The sequence below is a fragment of the Nerophis ophidion genome, linkage group LG18 (assembly GCF_033978795.1).
Source record: "Nerophis ophidion isolate RoL-2023_Sa linkage group LG18, RoL_Noph_v1.0, whole genome shotgun sequence".
Classification (NCBI taxonomy): Eukaryota; Metazoa; Chordata; class Actinopteri; order Syngnathiformes; family Syngnathidae; genus Nerophis; species Nerophis ophidion.
This window is the reverse complement of record NC_084628.1, coordinates 46936709-46957402: the sequence shown is the minus strand read 5'-3', so window position 1 is coordinate 46957402 and position 20694 is coordinate 46936709. Positions and strand designations below refer to the sequence as shown.

General features: G+C 42.3%; 1 protein-coding gene across 8 annotated transcripts in view; it reads right to left on the bottom strand.

The window, feature by feature from the left end:
- The window catches only part of arhgef12a (Rho guanine nucleotide exchange factor (GEF) 12a), a 194674-nt gene that overhangs the window by 91697 nt on the left and 82283 nt on the right, over window positions 1–20694 (bottom strand). For 4 of the 8 annotated variants that reach the window (XM_061878260.1, XM_061878259.1, XM_061878261.1 and 1 more), the window contains exons 3-4: window positions 5737–5828; window positions 311–379 (exon numbers count right to left, since the gene is read on the bottom strand). In XM_061878260.1, coding sequence (XP_061734244.1) covers window positions 311–379; window positions 5737–5828 — 161 coding nt within the window. The remainder of the gene's footprint in view (window positions 1–310; window positions 380–5736; window positions 5829–20694) is intronic. The other 4 variants (XM_061878263.1, XM_061878262.1, XM_061878265.1 and 1 more) reach the window with 2 other exon arrangements.

Genomic DNA, 20694 nt, shown 5'->3' with positions numbered 1-20694 from the left:
TTAGTACACTACACTCCTAACATTAGTAGTATAAATATCAATTTTACAGTAAACAAATAGATGCATAGTGTATTGTATTGAAATCGTAAGAATCTATTGGATTTTCGTAATGTTGAACATCGTGGTTATTTTTGCCTCCGGGCCTCTTCCAGGAAATCGAGCGTTGGCGTCTCCCCAAAAAGAGAAAAATGCAGTTATACTGACTATAACCAAATAAATCCCCCTAGAGGCACGGTCACACCAGCATGTATGTCGATATGAAGCATGTAGTGATGTCACACAGCAGCCATTCCAGCAAGAGCATCCTTACCACAGGACTCAGGATTCCCCTCTGCTAGCACACCGCTGCTGCCACTCTTCTGCACCACCAGGGCGTCTGCTAAGGGCCCCGCAACCACACAGCACGGCGGGCGTACACAAAAGACATGCGCACAAACACATACACACCCACATAGAGAAAGGAAACATAGAAAATCATGAGGGGAGGCGAAAAAAAGGATCATGGGAAAAGAAAAAGATAAACAAAATAAAGACACAGGTTGTTTAACAGAACAATGGCTTGTAGAGACAGGAGTGTGGTCTCTAAAGGGATCACATCCTACTGTTGAGTATGACGTGATGAATGCACAACAACAACAAAAAGAGTAAAATTCAATGACGAGAACAGGCGGCCATAGCGTGGGTGTACCTAATGAAGTGGCCCATAGCACGGCTGCCTTATTAGCATCGCCGGTAAAATGTGCGGACCAAACGATCAGGACTTTCGCATCTTGTGACACTGGAGCAACTTAAATCCGTCGATTGGTAAGTGTTTGTTTCGCATTAAATGTGGGTGTCTAGTTTCAAATGTACATACAGCTAGCGTAAATAGCATGTTAGCATCGATTAGCGTTGCATGTTAGCATCGATTAGCTGGCAGTCACGCCGTGACCAAATATGTCTGATTAGCACATAAGTCAACATCAACAAAACTCACCTTTGTGATTTTGTTGACTATCGTTGCAAATGCATCTGCAGGTTATCCATACATCTCTGTGCCATGTCTGTCATCGCCGGTCAAATGTGGAGACACTCTGGTACATTCAATGGGGGTCTGGCGGCAGATTTCTTGCCAGTGGTGCAACTTGAATCCCTCCCTGTTAGTGTTGTTACACCCTCCGACAACACACCCACCAGGCATGATGTCTCCAAGGTTCCAAAAAATAGTCAAAAAAACGGAAAATAACAGAGCTGAGACCCGGTGTTTGTAATGTGAAAATGAAAATGGCGGGTGTGTTACCTCGGTGACGTCACGTTCTGACGTCATCACCACATGACCGATAAACAGAAAGGCGTTTAATTCGCCAAAATTCACCCATTTAGAGTACGGAAATCGGTTAAAAAAATACATGGTCTTTTTTCTGCAACATCAAGGTATATATTGACGCTTGCATAGGTCTGCTGATAATGTTCCCCTTTAAGCGAGAATATGTCGAACAGACAACCGTAATTTGTCAAGTGTGGGGCAAAAGCGTTAATACAAAAAGTGACATTACTGCTAATATGTAGCACCATTTCAAAAGTCTCCTGCTCGAGAATGAAGAGTGCTTACTCCGCATTTCAACATCTCCGTTCGGTGCCACACCAACAAAATGCCGAAGTAAGCATTTCCAGATCAACACCATATGAAAAAAATAGTCAACAACAGAAGGAGATAACGTCCACAGGAACCTACCACATAGCGAAGGACATACACTATTTGATTTCCTATTATGCAGTTCATTTTTATTTGACAGTTATTGAAATATCTTGTGTGACATCATGCACAAAAGTGCACTTAAATTTTTTTTAACTATTGGTGGCGTTCTGTACAAAAAGTGCACTATAATTTAGTGTTGTTTTGATATGACATCTTAGTGACATCATGCACAAAAGTGCACTAATAGCTTGTTTTAAATTGTCTCTGACAATCTTGCACTCAATGTTTGGACATAACAATAAAGGGGAACATTATCAGCAGACCTATGTAAGCGTCAATATATACCTTGATGGTGCAGAAAAAAGACCATGTATTTTTTTAACCGATTTCCGAACTCTAAATGGGGGAATTTTGGCGAATTAAACGCCTTTCTGTTTATCGCGCTGGAGGTGATGACGTCAGAATGTGACGTCACCGAGGTAACACACCCACCATTTTCATTTTCAACACAATACAAACACCGGGTCTCAGCTCTGTTATTTTCCGTTTTTTCGACTATTTTTTGGAACCTTGGAGACATCATGCCTCGTCGGTGTGTTGTCGGAGGGTGTAACAACACTAACAGGGAGGGATTCAAGTTGCACCACTGGCCCCAAGATGCCAAAGTGCCAAGAAATCTGCCGCCAGACCCCCATTGAATGTACCAGAGTGGCTCCACATTTTACCGGCGGTGCTAAAGCAGACATGGCACAGAGATGTATGGATAACCTGCAGATTTAATGCGAAACAAACACTTACCAATCGATGGATTTAAGTTGCTCCAGTGTCACAAGATGCGAAAGTCCTGATCGTTTGGTCCGCACATTTTACCGGCGATGCTAACGCAGCTATTCGGCCATGCTATGGCTATGAATAGCGTCAATAGCTATTCGCTTAATAGCTTCAGTTTCTTCTTCAATACTTTCATACTCCAACCATCTGTTTCAATACATGCGTAATCTGTTGAATCGCTTAAGCCTCTGAAATCCGAGTCTGAATCCGAGCTAATGTCGCTATATCTTGCTGTGGTATTCCCATTGTTTGTTTACATTGGCAGCACTGTGTGACGTCACAGGGAAATGGATAGTGGCATCGCAAATAGCAAAAATCAAGCACTTTAAAGCTTTTTTTAGGGATATTCCGAGACCGGTAAAATTTTGAAAAAAAATTCAAAAAATACAACAGGCCACCGGGAACTGATTTTTATTGTTTTTAACCCTTTTGAAATTGTGATAATGTTCCCCTATAAGGTGTGGGCTGCAAAATAACGTCTAGTAGGCCGCAATTGGCCCGCCGGCCGCGTATCTGAGACCCCTGCTTTAGAGGTTTTATTAAGATATGAACACATCCAGTTCATTTTCCGCAACAGAAGTGAAGTGAATTATATTTATATAGCGCTTTTCTCTAGTGACTCAAAGCGCTTTACATAGTGAAACCCAATATCTAAGTTACATTTAAACCAGTGTGGGTGGCACTGGGAGCAGGTGGGTAAAGTGTCTTGCCCAAGGACACAACGGCAGTGACTAGGATGGCAGAAGCGGGAATCGAACATGCAACCCTCAAGTTGCTGGCACGGCCGCTCTACCAACCGAGCCATACCGCCCCACAATAGAGGTGATTTTATTAACTAAGCTGGCAACCACCTCTGTCAGTCGAGTGATCACAAATAAAGTGTCATTCAGAAATTTTTTTTTGTAAAAAGGAGATTGAGGGTACAATAAGAGATCTTGGAGACACACACTCTGAAGGAAATGTGTGGACATCTCATTAGCATTAAAGCTACAGAGATATACAATGTCATGTTCTCAGCAGGGCATACAAAAAACACTTTTAAACTATCTAAATTCCAGCATCAAGGCCAGATTTGATACTTGCCAATAGACTGTCAATACACTATTGGTCCACTTTGAGACTTAGTCCAAATAATAATACAGTCATACAATAAAGGCCTTTTAAAACATAAGATAGTGCGCCTGTAGTTAGAGCAACTGTATTTAAATAGACATTCATAGCTAAAATTAATAATAATGAGTTGGGGGAGACAAAAATGTACTTTTATATATCAAAGGTTAGTGAACAGATTTTTTGCATCAGTGTGGAAACTGTAAAAACTAGTTTTTGCTTAAGTGATGTTGCAACATACTGGGATAATCCACCATGTGGTGTAGAGGTTTTTTTTTTTTTTTTTTAGATGTTTTGATTACAGAAGCTTCAGTCATACTGCCCTGATGGATGACAAATACCACAGGGAGTGTCACCAAATCAAACTGGTTTTTTTGAACTATTTCTAACCCCTTGAAAAACCTCACTCTGTCATAAACTTGAAGTGCAGTTCATCAAGCGTAGGAGGCTTTGTCTGTCTTGATGTTTAAGCTGTGAGTTTAAACCACCCAAACACATCACAGACCTCATTTGCACCAACGTACGTGAAACTGCAAGGGCACGGCGAACGTTAAAGGGGAACATTATCACCAAACCTATGTAAGCGTCAATATATACCTTGATGGTGCAGAAAAAAGACCATATATTTTTTTAACCGATTTCCGAACTCTAAATGGGTGAATTTTGACGAATTAAACGCCTTTCTGTTTATCGGTCATGTGGTGATGACGTCAGAATGTGACGTCTCCGAGGTAACACACCCGCCATTTTCATCACCTTACAAACACCGGGTCTCAGCTCTGTTATTTTCCGATTTTTCGACTATTTTTTGGAACCTTGGAGACATCATGCCTGGTGGGTGTGTTGTCGGAGGGTGTAACAACACTAACAGGGAGGGATTCAAGTTGCACCACTGGCAAGAAATCTGCTGCCAGACCCCCATTGAATGTACCAGAGTGTCTTCACATTTGACTGGCGATGCTAAGACAGACATGGCACAGAGATGTATGGATAACCTGCAGATGCATTTGCAACCATTAAGTCAACGAAATCACAAAGGTGAGTTTTGTTGATGTTGTTGACTTATGTGCTAATCAGACATATTTGGTTGCGGCATGACTGCCAGCTAATCGATGCTAACATGCTACGCTAATCGATGCTAACATGCTATTTACGCTAGCTGTTTGTACATTTGAATCTAGATACCCACATTTAATGCGAAACAAACACTTACCAATCGACGGATTTAAGTTGCTCCAGTGTCACAAGATGCGAAAGTCCTGATCGTTTGGTCCGCACATTTTACCGGCGATGCTAATAAGGCAGCCATGCTATGGGCCACTTCATTAGGTACACCCACGCTATGGCTGAATAGCGTCAATAGCTATTAGCTCAATAGCTTTAATTTCTTCTTCAATTTCGTTTTCGCTATCTGCCTCCATACTCCAACCATCTATTTCAATACATGCGTAATCTGTTGAATCGCTTAAGCCGCTGAAATCCGAGTCTGAATCCGAGCTAATGTCGCTATATCTTGCTGTGGTAACCGCCATGTTGTTTGTATTGGCAGCACTGTATGACGTCACAGGGAAATGGATAGTGGTTTCGGAGATAGCGAAAATAAGGCACTTTAAAGCTTTATTTAGGGATATTCTGGGACCGGTAACATTTTGAAAAAACCTTCAAAAAATACAACAAGACACTGGGAACTGATTTTTATTGTTTTTAACCCTTTTGAAATTGTGATAATGTTCCCCTTTAAAGATGTAAGCAGCTGCAAATATAAAGGACCAGTGAGCTCTCTGGGACATTAAATGTGGACTGTCAACAAGAAATACATAGTGTCAGTGGACTGATTTGAGAAAGAAAGTCGTTTAAAAACAGCCCTTTGAGACACTTGTGATTTAGGGCTATATAAATAAACATTGATTGATTGATTAAAAAACACATTAAGAATAAGATCAGACCACAGAAAGAATAAAGACACACTTTCAGCATCCCAGCTGCCTTGTGGTAACTGTCATCAACAGGCATCTATTTCCAGACCATGTGTTTAGTGTAAAAAATAAATATGTCCGACAAGTGGTAGGACGGACTGACAAAGTGATGAGATGAGCAAAATAGGTGTGTGACATTACCTGTCGGGTCAAACTCATTGGAGGGAAGTGAGGTTTTGTCACTTTTAGGTTTCTTGTCCGGGGGGTGGTCTCTGCTGAGAATGCTGCTGGTTCTACAAGAGTAAAAAAAGAAAAAAAGTATGGCTCGTTATGGTTTAATGTTGACAAATCTTGAGCAGCTTTATATGCGCACAGAAGTGAAACAGATGCATTCATTTCTTTGTGGGGTGAAAATTCATTTTGGGTTAAAACTGGGCAATATGGGCTTTTTTAGGGGCCGAATGTCCCTTTGGGACAGAGGGCCCTATTGCATTTTTAAGGTTTTATAATTATTATACCGCCGCCTCTTTGAACTGTAATGTGACCACCTTAACATGCATCAAAACTCACCAAATTTAACACACACATCAGGACTGGCGAAAATTGCGATCTAATCAAAAAAACAAAACTCAAAATTGCGCTCTAGCGCCCCGTAAGAAAAAACACAGACAAAACTGGTTCTTATTTCTGTTAGGAATGTCGTAGAGACATGAAACAAAAATCTCTATGTAGGTCTGACTTAGACCTAGATTTCATACATTGACCTTCTTCAGCAAAAATCAACAGGAAGTTGGCGAAAACCCTTTTGAAACAAAAGTTTCCTAAAATATTTAATTTTTGCCTCTTTGAGCTGTAATTTGACCCCCTTAAAATGCTTCAAAACTCACCAAACTGGACACACACATCAGGACTGGCGAATATTGCGATATAATTAAAAAAAAAAAAAAAAAACTCAAAATTGCGCTCTAGCGCCCCCTAGGAATAAAACACAGACAAAACTGCTCCTAAGAAGAAAACACAGACAAAACTTGTTGTAACTTCCGGTAGGAATGTCGTAGAGACATGAAACAAAAACCTCTATGTAGGTCTCACTTAGACCTACATTTCATTCATTTACATCCAAAAATGAACAGGAAGTTGGCAATTACCGCTTCAAAACTAAATTTTTGTAAAAACCCGTCAACTTTTTTCAAACATTATCTCCTCTGAGCGCGTTTGTTGTGTCGGCCTCAAACTCCCACAGGAGAGAGAGTGAACCCTTCTGAATAAAAGTTGCAAACAGAGTTTAAAAAACTGCTCCGGTTTTGATTTTACGAGCTATCAAAGAACTGCTACGCTGATGCTGCTGCGCTGCTGCCGTCTCAACATCTCCGCTTAAAAGCAGGAAGCACTAGCGTGACCACACAATGCAGAGAAGGTAGGTACTGTGCGGGTTAAGATATGTTGACTGGGTGAAAGAAGGAGGCACCAGTTTGACACCAGGATACACAGATGGTAGGTAATGTGCAGGTAAAGATATGTTGTCTGGGTGATGGCAGGAAGCACCACCGTGTACGGGTGACAGAAAGAAGCCCCAGTGTGACCCCAGGATGCAGGGAAGGTAGGTAATGTGCAGGTAAAGATATGTTGAATGGGTAAAGGCAGGAAACACCACCGTGTACGGGTGACAGAAAGAAGCGCCAGTGTGACCCCAGGATGCAGGGAAGGTAGGTAATGTGCAGGTAAAGATATGTTGTCTGGGTGATGGCAGGAGGCACCACCGTGTACGGGTGACAGAAAGAAGCACCAGTGTGACCCCAGGATGCAGGGAAGGTAGGTAATGTGCAGGTAAAGATATGTTGTCTGGGTGATGGCAGGAGGCACCACTGTGTACGGGTGACAGAAAGAAGCGCCAGTGTGACCCCAGGATGCAGGGAAGGTAGGTAATGTGCAGGTAAAGATATGTTGTCTGGGTGATGGCAGGAGGCACCACCGTGTAGGTGACAGAAAGAAGCGCCAGTGTGACCCCAGGATGCAGGGAAGGTAGGTAATGTGCAGGTAAAGATATGTTGAATGGGTAAAGGCAGGAAACACCAGCAAAAGTCGGTCCAGTCCATCACTGCTTGCAGCTTTAATTTAATATCTTGATATTTTTAGGCCATATCAAAATACATGTAACAATAATGTAGAAACATCTTGAAAACACTATTAGTAAAAAACACTTGTGTGCAGATAAAAAGCTTTTAGCGAGAGAAATGTGTGCGACCAGCTGTGTTAGACAGAAGACGTCACAACAGGAAGTAGCGACCGAAAGCGGTTATTGGAAGCAGCGAACACTTTCTAGTAAAAGCCAAAAAAGCAGATCAGATTGATCTCTTACTCCCTAAAAACTATTTGTCTGCACACTACTTTTTCACTAATAATGAACGCAATAGATTCATCCTTTGAACACGGGAGGTAGGGCTGGGCGATATGGCCTTTTATTAATATCTCAATATTTTTATACCATGTCACAATACACCATGTATATCTCCATATTTTGCCTTAGCCTTGAATAAACACTTGATACATATAATGACAGCAGTATGATGATTCTATGTGTCTACATTCAAACATTCTTCTTCATACTGCATTAATATATGCTACTTTTAAACTTTCATGCAGAGAGGAAAATCACAACTAAAAGTGTATTTATTAAACAGTTATTAAGAGTGGCACAAACATTCATGTCATTTCCAAAACAAAAAGTGCAAGATTGTCAGACATTTTTAAAACAAGCTATTAGTGCACTTTTGTGCATGATGTCACTAAGATGACATATCAAAACAACACTAAATTAAAGTGCACTTTTTGTACGGAACGCCACTACAATATTTTGAAACAAATAAAGTGCACTTTTGTGCATGATGTCACACAAGATATCTTAATAACTGTCAAATAAAAATGAGCTGCATAATTGGAAATCAAATAGTGTATGTCCTTTGCTATGTGGTAGGTTCCTGCGGACTATCTCCTTCTGTTGACTATTTTTTTCATACGGTGTTGATGTGGAAACTGTTGCTTCGGCATTTTGTTAGTAGATGTCGACATGCAGGGTTTCAAGCACTCTTCATTCTCTAGCGGGTGACTTTTCAAATGATGCTACGAATTAGCACGTATGCTACTTTTTGTAGCATTAGCTTTTGTCGCATACTTGACATATTACTGCTGTCTGTTCAACAACTTCCTGCTTAAAGCCAAACTACCGTCAGACGATGCACGGCCGACACAGTATGTGACGTAAGTAAGAAGGTGCACTTGTTTTATGTCTCTGTGCAAAGGAGAGACAAGAAAGAGAGAGAAGAGCCGGTAGTGCAGGGGTAGGGAATCTATGGCTCTTTTGATGACTGCATCTGGCTCTCGGATAAATCTGAGCTGACATTGCTTAACACGATAAGTAATGAATAATTCCACTTGTAATAAGTGTTAAAAATAATGTTCAAAGCATAAAACATTCTCATGCATTTTTAGTCCATCCATCCGTTTACTAGCGCACCTGTTCAAGAAGTTGCGTTAAGAAGTTATTTATTCATTATTGGTTAGTGAAGTGAATTATATTTATATAGCGCTTTTCTCTAGTGACTCAAAGCGCTTTACATAGTGAAACCCAATATCTAAGTTACATTTAAACCAGTGTGGGTGGCACTGGGAGCAGGTGGGTAAAGTGTCTTGCCCAAGGACACAACGGCAGTGACTAGGATGGCGGAAGCGGGAATCGAACCTGCAACCCCCAAGTTGCTGGCACGGCCACTCTACCAACCGAGCTATAGTGTGGGCCTTGCCCTCCTGGGGGTTCTTCAGACCACCAAGCACCGACACTATTGTTTTATTTTTCAATAAGTCTCTCAGTTGCTTTCCAGCAATTGTATTTTTCTCTTTCGTTCTCGCTCGCGCTCTGGCTCCAGCCCCAACCCCCATCTCTCCTCCTGGCTGCTGCTTATAACAGAGCGACAGGGGATTAGATAACAAGGCTCAGGTGGGCCATCTACGCAGCTCTCGCTGATTTCGAGGCCGGTCCTGGCACGCCCCAGTTCGCTGCAGGCCCGCGGGCCACGCCCCCTCCACAGTTAGCTTCAGAATAACAATGTTATTACAAATAATAAGAGACCTATTATACTCTAGAAATGTTGGTCTTACTTAAAAATGCACGCGTTTAGTTGTGTTCAGTGTTAAAAATAATATTATATAGCTGTTACGGAAATACATTTGAAAATATTTGGCTTTTTGGCTCTCTCAGCCAAAAAGGTTCCCGACCCCTGCTGTAGTGTAATGCCTGCAGCTAAAAGCAACTGCGTGAGAACGTATACTCGAATATCACGATACAGTCATTTTCTATATCGCACAGAGACAAACCCGCGATATATCGGGTATATCGGGTGTGGCGTAGTGGGAGAGTGGCCGTGCGCAACCCGAGGGTCCCTGGTTCAATTCCCACCTAGTACCAACCTCGTCACGTCCGTTGTGTCCTGAGCAAGACACTTCACCCTTGCTCCTGATGGGTGCTGGTTAGCGCCTTGCATGGCAGCTCCCTCCATCAGTGTGTGAATGTGTGTGTGAATGGATAAATGTGGAAGTAGTGTCAAAGCGCTTTGAGTACCTTGAAGGTAGAAAAGCGCTATACAAGTACAACCCATTTATTTATTTATATTCCATATATCGCCCGGCCCTCAGCAGGAACTTAACTCCGCCTCCCTTCCACCGTGGGTTTATTATCCGATGATTTGACGGACTCCACGATTGATAGTCTAATCCATGGGTGTCAAACTCTTGCCTGCGGGCCAAATTTGGCCCGCCGTGTATTTTCATTTGGCCCTTGAGGCAATATCAAATTAACATTAGAGCTGGCTCGCCGGTGTTATACAGTGGCGGTGTCGCTGTAACACCGCTAATACTCATACTTGCTAACCCCCCGATTTTCCAAGGAGACTCCCAAATTTCAGTGCCCCTCACGAAAATCACAGGGGGCAACCGTTCTCCCAAATTTCTCCCGATTCCCACCTGGACAACAATATTGGGGGCGTGCCTTAAAGGCACTGCCTCAAGCGTCCTCTAAAGCCTTTCGTCACGTCCGCTTTTCCTACGTAGAAACAGCGTGCCGGCCTAGTCACATGATATATGTGGTTTTTACACACACACACACACACACACGCTAATGCAATGCAAGCTTGGTCAACAGCCATACAGGTCACACTGAGGGTGGCCGTATAAACAACTTTAAGACTGTTACAAATATGCGCCACACTGTGAACGAGAATGACAAGCAAATTTCGGGAGAACATCCGCACTGTAACACAACATAAACACAACAGAACAAACACACAGAACCCCTTGCAGCACTACCTCTTCCTGGACGCTACAATATAAAAATGTATTATTAGCCTGTGGGAAGAGTTTATGTTGATATTTACCTGAGAAGGCTGCAAATAGAAAAGAGGCATTCAATTTCTATTTAAATTTGATTTGAAATACCATTGCTATTTTTAAATTATTAGTATTATTTGAAACTCAATTTTGCATGTCACTATAAAGTTATATAAGTCTCGCTTGTTCAATATTCAATGCAAAACTTGTTTGGGTCACTATTAAAAGGTTAATTTGTTCAACTTTGGCCCGCGGCTTTGTTCCGTTTTAAATTTTGGCCCACTCTGTATTTGAGTTTGACACCCCTGGTCTAATCAGACTCCTCCGAATCAAATTGTTTAATCTTTGACGATATGAAGACAGCACTACCAGTTACTATGCTGTATATAAACATTTTGAAAGCCCTTACAGGTGTTAATTCAAAACACAAAGACGCCCCTGACAGCGGTCAGCAGCAGTCCGGCCATGGCTTACTTAACCTCTGGCTGAAACTCAAAACCGGCTCCGTTAAAGCAGACCCTTATCCCGCTGGTAAACACAATGAAGGTAATGTGAGCTATTTTTTTTGGAGACCCTTGTTTTGTCCCTTGTGGTCAGGCAGCATGTAGCTCGCAGCGCTTTTATTGTGAAGGTTAGAAGTGTGCTGTTGGTTTTAGAGCAGTGGTCCCCAACCTTTTTGGCACCACGGACCGGTTTAATGTAGGCTTTATTTTTAGGGTTCCGGCTTCCCACTTGTGAAAAATACAATTTAATACAACGCTGAATTAATGAGAGCCCTGGGCCGAGGTGGGTAGAGGAGCCAGAAATTGTACTCAAGTAAGAGTACTGTTACTTTAGAGATTTATTACTCAAGTTAGACCAGTTGATCTGCCGTTTCTTTTCTTTTTCTCCTATGTCCCACTCTCCCTTGTGGAGGGGGTCCGGTCCGATCCGGTGGCCATGTACTGCTCGCCTGTGTATCGGCTGGGGACATCTCTGCGCTGCTGATCCGCCTCCGCTTGGGATGGTTTCCTGCTGGCTCCGCTGTGAACGGGACTCTCGCTGCTGTGTCGGATCCGCTTTGGACTGGACTCTCGCGACTGTGTTGGATCCATTGTGGATTGAACTTTCACAGTATCATGTTAGACCCGCTCGACATCCATTGCTTTCCTCCTCTCCAAGGTTCTCATAGTCATCATTGTCACCGACGTCCCACTGGGTGTGAGTTTTTCCTTGCCCTTATGTGGGCCTACCGAGGATGTGGTAGTGGTTTGTGCAGCCCTTTGAGACACTAGTGATTTAGGGCTATATAAGTAAACATTGATTGATTGATTGATTGAAGTAAAAGTAAGGAGTAGTCATCCAAATATTTACTTGAGTTAAAGTAAAAAGTATGTTGTGAAAAAACTACTCAAGTACTGAGTAACTGATGAGTAACCTGTTCGTTTAATGATTACGGCAACAAGTAATGCACAAAAACATAAAAATAGCAATGAGCAAATTCAGAGCCAGGAATATCTCTTAAGCAACTAAAACAATAATATATATTAAATAATATATATTTGGTTTTACACTGTATTGAAAATTAATTTGACATGAAAATGTATTTTATTTATTATTGGTAGGCTTCAGAATAACAATGTTATTAAAAAGAATGACAGACTTATAATACTCTAAAAATGTTGGTCATACTTAAAAATGCATGCATTTAGTTGTATTCAGTGTTAAAAAAAATATGATATGGCTCTCACGGAAATACATTTGAAAATATTTGGCTTTCATGGCTCTCTCGGCCCAAAAGGTTCCCGACCCCTGCCATATACCGTATTGTACAGTAAAAGACTGGCAACTAAGCTGCCGGTTTTTTTATGTTAAAAAAAGTGGTCAAATCCACAGATTTTTTTTACTCTTTCCATAGAAATAAAAAAAATTTTTTTAATTCATAGGCAAATTGATGAATGATTTACTGTTCCAAGCGGCCCTATGACTGCGGTGTGGCCCTCAATGAAAACAAGTTTGACACCCATGGTCTAGTGCAGGGGTGTCAAACTCAAATACAGAGTGGGCCAAAATGTAAAACTGAACAAAGCCGCGGGCCAAAGTTGAACAAATTAACCTTTTAATAGGGACCCAAACAAGTTTTGCATTGAATATTGAACAAGCAAGGCTTATATAACTTTATAGTGACATGCAAAATCCAGTTTCAAATAATAATAATAATAATTAAAAAACATCAATGGCATATCAAATACAATTTAAATACAAATTGAATGCCTCTTTTCTATTTACAGCCTTCTGAGGTAAATATCAAAATAAACTTTTTCCACTGGCTAATAATACATTTGAAAGTAAAATAACAATAAGGAATGAATCAAACATTCAAGCCTTGAAGTAACAACAACGTCTATACAACCTAATAGTGCAAAATCAACTTTCAAAAAACAAACGAAAAAACATCGCAGAAATAACATTTAAATGAAAAATGTAACGCCTCTTTTGTATTTGAAGCTTTCTGAAGTAAATATCAACATGAACTTTTTCCACTTGCTAGTACATTTGAAAATAAAATAATGAGGTGGTCGGGGTAGCGGGGGTGGATGTTGTAGCGTCCCGGAAGAGTTAGTGCTGCAAGGGTGTCTAGGTATTTGTTCTGTTGTGTTTCAGTGCGGTTGTTCTCCCGAATTGTGTTTGTCATTCTTGTTTGGTGTGGGTTCACAGTGTGGCGCATATTTGTAACAGTGTTAAAGTTGTTTATACGGCCACCCTCAGTGTGACCTGTGTGGCTGTTGATCAAATATGCCTTGTATTCACTTTTGTGTGTGTGTGTACAAACCGCATATATTATGTGACTTGGCCGGCACGCTGTATGTTTAGAAGAAAAGCGGACGTAACGACAGGTTGTGGAGAACGCTAAAGGCAGTTCCTTTAAGGCAGGACCCCAATATTGTTGTCCGGGGAGAAATTCGGGAGAATGGTTGCCCCGGGAGATTTTCGGGAGGGGCACTGAACTTAGGGAGTCTCCCGGGAAAATCAGGAGGGTTGGCAAGTGTGAGTATGAACAGTGAACGCGGCGTTACAGCGGCACCGCTGCTGTATAATATTGGCGGGCCAGCTCTAATGTTAATTTGATATCGCCTCAAGGGCCAAATGAAATTACACAGCGGGCCAGAGTTTGACACCCATGGTCTAGTGCAGGGGTCGGGAACCTTTTTGGCTGAGAGAGCCAAGAATCCAAATATTTGAAAATGTATTTCCGTAAGAGCCATATAATATTTTTTTCAACACTGAACACAACTAAACGCGTGCATTTTTAAGTAAGACCAACATTTCTAGAGTATAATAGGTCTCTTATTCTTTGTAATAACATTGTTATTCTGAAGCTAACTGTGGAGGGGGCGTGGCCTGCGGGCCTGCAGCGAAGTGGGGTGTTGCCAGGATCGGCCTCGAAATCAGCGACAGGTGCGTAGATGGCCCGCCTGGGCCTCGTTATCTAATCACCTGTCGCTCTGTTATAAGCAGCAGCCAGGAGGAGACATGGGGTTGGGGCTGGAGCCAGAGCGCGAGCAAGAACGAAAGAGGAAAAGACAATTGCTGGAAAGAAACTGAGAGACTTATTGAAAAAAAAAACAATATTGTAACCCTGAAACAGGCTCTCATGTCGGTGCTTAATGGTCTGAAAAACCCCCAGGAGGGCAAGCCCCACACTAACCAATAATAAATAAATAACTTCTTACCATTAACGTAACTTCTTGAACAGGTGCGGTAGGAAACGGATGGATGGATTAAAAATGCATGAGAATGTTTTATATTTTGAACTTTTTTTTTTTAACACTGTGATTACATGTGGAATTATTCATTACTTATCGTGTTAAGCAATGTCAGCTCAGATTTATCCGAGAGCCAGATGCAGTCATCAAAAGAGCCACATCTGGCTCTAGAGCCATAGGTTCCCTACCCCTGGTCTAGTGGGACAGGCTAAAGTTACGTCGGAGAAAATGCAGTCTTTTATAAATTATTTCATGTTTCTCTCTGGCCCTGGAGCAATTTTTTCAAGGACCGGTACCGGTCCCCGGACTGGTGGTTGGGGACCACTGCCTCAGAGCACTTGACGGATGTGATGTGAACGAAAGCTGGATGAAAATAAGTTGCTTTCTGAGTTACGACCGTTACCCTTCCTTTTTTAATAAACCTTCCACAATGTCACGGCCGTCTTCATAAAACCCTCAATTACAGGACCACTAATCGCTTCTACGTTCATGTTTTCCAACCCTGCACAAAATGAAAGCCACCTCAAGTCAGTAACTTAATGTCCTTTTGTCAAATACTGATAAAACTTGAGAACATGTGACACCATTTCTTACAAGACAAACGAAAACTCTTTATTCCACCTCTCTACACACAACCACTGAGTTCTGCGTCATGGTTGATTATGCAAATGAGATGGTGCGGATCCAATTCCACTCACAAAGTCTAGATTTCTGAGAAACCAACATTTTTTAAGACGAATAGGCCTCAAAGCCTCAGACTTCCAAATTTTAACCGACGCAATGCATGATGTCAGCATAAATGTTCATACTTGGCCATGGCGCATTCAATCAATCAATCAATGTTTATTTATATAGCCCCAAATCACAAATGTCTCAAAGGACTGCACAAATCATTACGACTACAACATCCTCGGAAGAACCCACAAAAGGGCAAGGAAAACTCACACCCAGTGGGCAGGGAGAATTCACATCCAGTGGGACGCCAGTGACAATGCTGACTATGAGAAACCTTGGAGAGGACCTCAGATGTGGGCAACCCCCCCCTCTAGGGGACCGAAAGCAATGGATGTCGAGCGGGTCTAACATGATACTGTGAAAGTTCAATCCATAGTGGCTCCAAGACAGCAGCGAGAGTCCCGTCCACAGGAAACCATCTCAAGTGGATCAGCAGCGTAGAGATGTCCCCAACCGATACAGGCGAGCGGTCCATCCTGGGTCCCGACGAGCGGTCCATCCTGGGTCTCGACTCTGGACAGTCAGTACTTCATCCATGGTCATCGGACCGGACCCCCTCCACAAAGGAGGGGGGGACATAGGAGAAAGAAAAGAAGCGGCAGATCAACTGGTCTAAAAAGGAGGTCTATTTAAAGGCTAGAGTATACAAATGAGTTTTAAGATGAGACTTAAATGCTTCTACTGAGGTAGCATCTCGAACTGTTACCGGGAGGGCATTCCAGAGTACTGGAGCCCGAACGTAAAACGCTCTATAGCCCGCAGACTTTTTTTGGGCTCTAGGAATCACTAATAAGCCGGAGTCCTTTGAAGGCAGATTTCTTGCCGGGACATATGGTACAATACAATCGGCAAGATAGGCTGGAGCTAGACCGTGTAGTATTTTATACGTAAGTAGTAAAACCTTAAAGTCACATCTTAAGTGCACAGGAAGCCAGTGCAGGTGAGCCAGTATAGGTATATATGTATGTATATATGTATATAAAGGTATATACAGTACAGGTATATATGTATGTATATATGTATATAAAGGTATATACAGTACAGGTATATATGTATGTATATATGTATATAAAGGTATATACAGTATAGGTATATATGTATGTATATATGTATATAAAGGTATATACAGTATAGGTATATATGTATGTATATATGTATATAAAGGTATATACAGTACAGGTGTAATATGATCAAACTTTCTTGTTCTTGTCAAAAGTCTAGCAGCCGCATTTTGTACCAACTGTAATCTTTTAATGCTAGACATGGGGAGACCCGAAAATAATACGTTACAGAAGCTTGCTGAGAAAAGTGATACATGCTTTCATTTCAGAGTCTTCCAAAGTCTCCACTTGATTTGTCAATAGTCGCTCTTTGATAACAGGAATCGAGAAGGCTCTGATTAGTCACTAAATATGGTGACCAGGTCACAACGTTGTAGTGATGGCACGGTTTATGAAAAAACATCTGAAATAGGGCTGGGCGATATATCGATACATCGCGGGTTTGTCTCTGTGCGATATAGAAAATGAGTATTGTGATATTCGAGTAAACGTTCTCACGCAGTTGCTTTTAACTGCTGGCATTGCACTACATGCTTTTCCCACTCTTTGTTGTGTCTACTTCTCACAGAGACTTAAAGGGGAACATTATCAGCAGACATATGTAAGCGTCAATATATACCTTGATGGTGCAGAAAAAAGACCATCTATTTTTTTAACCGATTTCCGAACTCTAAATGGGTGAATTTTGGCAAATTAAACGCCTTTCTGTTTATCGCTCTTTTTGCGATGACGTCAGAATGTGACGTCTCCGAGGTAACACACCCACCATTTTCATTTTCAACACATTACAAACACCGGGTCTCAGCTCTGTTATTTTCCGTTTTTTTGGACTATTTTTTGGAACCTTGGAGACATCATGCCTGGTGGGTGTGTTGTCGGAGGGTGTAACAACACTAACAGGGAGGGATTCAAGTTGCACCACTGGCAAGAAATCTGCCGCCAGACCCCCATTGAATGTACCAGAGTGTCTTCACATTTGACCGGCGATGCTAAGACAGACATGGCACAGAGATGTATGGATAACCTGCAGATGCATTTGCAACCATTAAGTCAACGAAATCACAAAGGTGAGTTTTGTTGATGTTGTTGACTTATGTGCTAATCAGACATATTTGGTTGCGGCGAGACTGCCAGCTAATCGATGCTAACATGCTACGCTAATCGACGCTAACATGCTATTTACCGGCGATGCTAAAGCAGACATGGCACAGAGATGTATGGATAACCTGCAGATGCATTTGCAACTATAAAGTCAACAAATTCACAAAGGTGAGTTTTGTTGATGTTGACTGCCAGCTAATCGATGCTAACATGCTACGCTAATCGATGCTAACATGCCATTTACCGGCGGTGCTAAAGCAGACATGGCACAGAGATGTATGAATAACCTGCAGATGCATTTGCAACTATATTACGTTTCCTTCCACCCACATTTAATGTGAAACAAACACTTACCAATCGAGGGATTTAAGTTGCTCCAGTGTCAAAAGATGCGAAAGTCCTGATCGTTTGGTCCGCACATTTTACCGGTGATGCTAACGCAGCTATTCGGCCATGCTATGGCTATGAATAGCGTCAATAGCTATTCGCTCAATAGCTTCAGTTTCTTCTTCAGCACTTTCATACTCCGACCTTCTGTTTCAATACATGCGTAATCTGTTGAATCGCTTAAGTGGCTGAAATCCGAGTCTGAATCCGGGCTAATGTCGCTATATCTTGCTGTGGTAACCGCCATGTTGTTTGCTTACATTGGCAGAACTGTATGACGTCACAGGGAAATGGATAGTCGCATCGCAAATAGCAAAAATCAAGCACTTTAAAGCTTTTTTTAGGGATATTCGGGGACCGGTAAAATCTTGAAAAAAATTTCAAAAAATACAACAAGCCACCGGGAACTGATTTTTATGGTTTTTAACCCTTTTGAAATTGTGATAATGTTCCCCTTTAAAACAAGCGTACCTTCTTACACGGGTAACGTGTGCAAATTCTCACGCTTCCGCTAAGCAGAGAGGTAGCGACATGGCCACGTTAGCGGTGATGCTAACGGTGTGGTGCGGGTGGTAGTACGAGAGAAAGAGAATGTGCGAATCTGCTAACAAATGGAGGGAGAATTAATTCCCCAAAAAACAGCACGGGGGGCATCGTCTGGCAGTGGTTTGGCTACAAGTGGGAATATGTTCAACATTAATGCGGCAAATGCGTTGCTACAAAAAGTAGCAGCACTGCTAATGTAGCATCATTTGAAAAGTCACCCGCTAGACAATGAGGAGTGCTTGAAACTCTGCATGTCAACAAAATGCAGAAGCAACACTTTCCAGATCAACACCGTATGAAAAAGAAAAATCAACAACAAAAGGAGCAGGAACCTACCACATGGCGAAGGACATACACTATTTGATTTCCTATAGGGACGGCGTGGCGCAGTGGGAGAGTGGCCGTGCGCAACCCGAGGGTCCCTGGTTCAAACCCCACCTAGTACCAACCTCGTCACGTCCGTTGTGTCCTGAGCAAGACACTTCACCCTTACCCCTGATGGGTGCTGGTTGGCGCCTTGCATGGCAGCTCCCTCCATCAGTGTGTGAATGTGTGTGTGAATGGGTAAATGTGGAAGTAGTGTCAAAGCGCTTTGAGTACCTTGAAGGTAGAAAAGCGCTATACAAGTACAACCCATTTATCATTTACTATGCAGCTCATTTTTGACAGTTATTGAAATATCTTGTGTGACATCATGCACAAAAGTGCACTTTTACTTGTTTAAAACTATTGTAGTGGCGTTCTGTACAAAAAGTGGACTTTAATTTAGTGTTGTTTTGATATGTCATCTTAGTGACATCAAACAACGTGACGGCCACACTCCTGCATACATTGATAGCTATCTTGCCGATTGTATTGTACCATATGTCCCCGCAAGAAATCTGCCTTCAAAAGACTCCGGCTTGTTAGTGATTCCCAAAGCCCAAAAAAAGTCTGCGGGCTATAGAGCGTTTTCCGTTCGGGCTCCAGTACTCTGGAATGCCCTCCCGGTAACAGTTTGAGATGCTACCTCAGTAGAAGCATTTAAGTCTCACCTTAAAACTCATTTGTATACTCTAGCCTTTAAATAGACTCCCTTTTTAGACCAGTTGATCTGCCGTTTCTTTTCTTTTTCTCCTATGTCCCACTCTCCCTTGTGGAGGGGGTCCGGTCCGATCCAATGGCCATGGATGAAGTACTGGCTGTCCAGAGTCGGGACCCAGGATGGACCGCTTGCCTGTGTATCGGTTGGGGACATCTCTGCGCTGCTGATCCGCCTCCACTTGGGATGGTTTCCTGCTGGCTCCGTTGTGAACGGGACTCTCGCTGCTGTGTTGGATCCGCTTTGGACTGGACTCTCGCGACTGTGTTGGATCCATTATGGATTGAACTTTCACAGTATCATGTTAGACCCGCTCGACATCCATTGCTTTCCTCCTCTCCAAGGTTCTCATAGTCATCATTGTCACCGACGTCCCACTGGGTGTGAGTTTTCCTTGCCCTTATGTGGGCCTACCGAGGATGTCGTAGTGGTTTGTGCAGCCCTTTGAGACACTAGTGAGTTTACTATATAAGTAAACATTGATTGATTGATTGATAGATGAAAATAAGGACATAAGCTTCACTACTGATCTATACACTAGTGGCGTTAGTAGTTAGGGCTGGACCATATATCGATATATTCGATATATCGTGGGTTTGTCTGTGCGATATAGAAAATGACTATATCGTGATATTCGAGTACACGTTCTCACGCAGTTGCTTTTAGCTGCGGGCATTACACTGCAGGCTCTTCTCACTCTTTCTTGTCTCTCCTTCTCACAGAGACATAAAACAAGCGCACCTTCTTACATACGTCACGTACGTATACGCCCTCGCGGAGCAGAGAGGTAGCGGCATGGGTAAGGTTAGCTGTGGTGCGAGTGGTAATACGAAAGAAAGAAGGTGCGAATCTGGTAACAAATGAAGGAAGAATTAATTCCCAAGAAAAGCAACACAGGTAACATCGTCTGCCGGTTGTCACGCTTTCGGCGCACTTGCTGCGCGGAGTTGCCACTTCGTGGATGCAAACGACCAGTCAGGCAGGAGTGCGGGTAAGAAACCGATTTTTAATATAATAAAACAAAAGAACACTGAAACAAAAATGGAAAAATAAAGCGCGTGCCTACGCACGGGAAGCTAATGCTAAACTTAGCTGGAGACAAAAAGTACAAAAATATAACTTG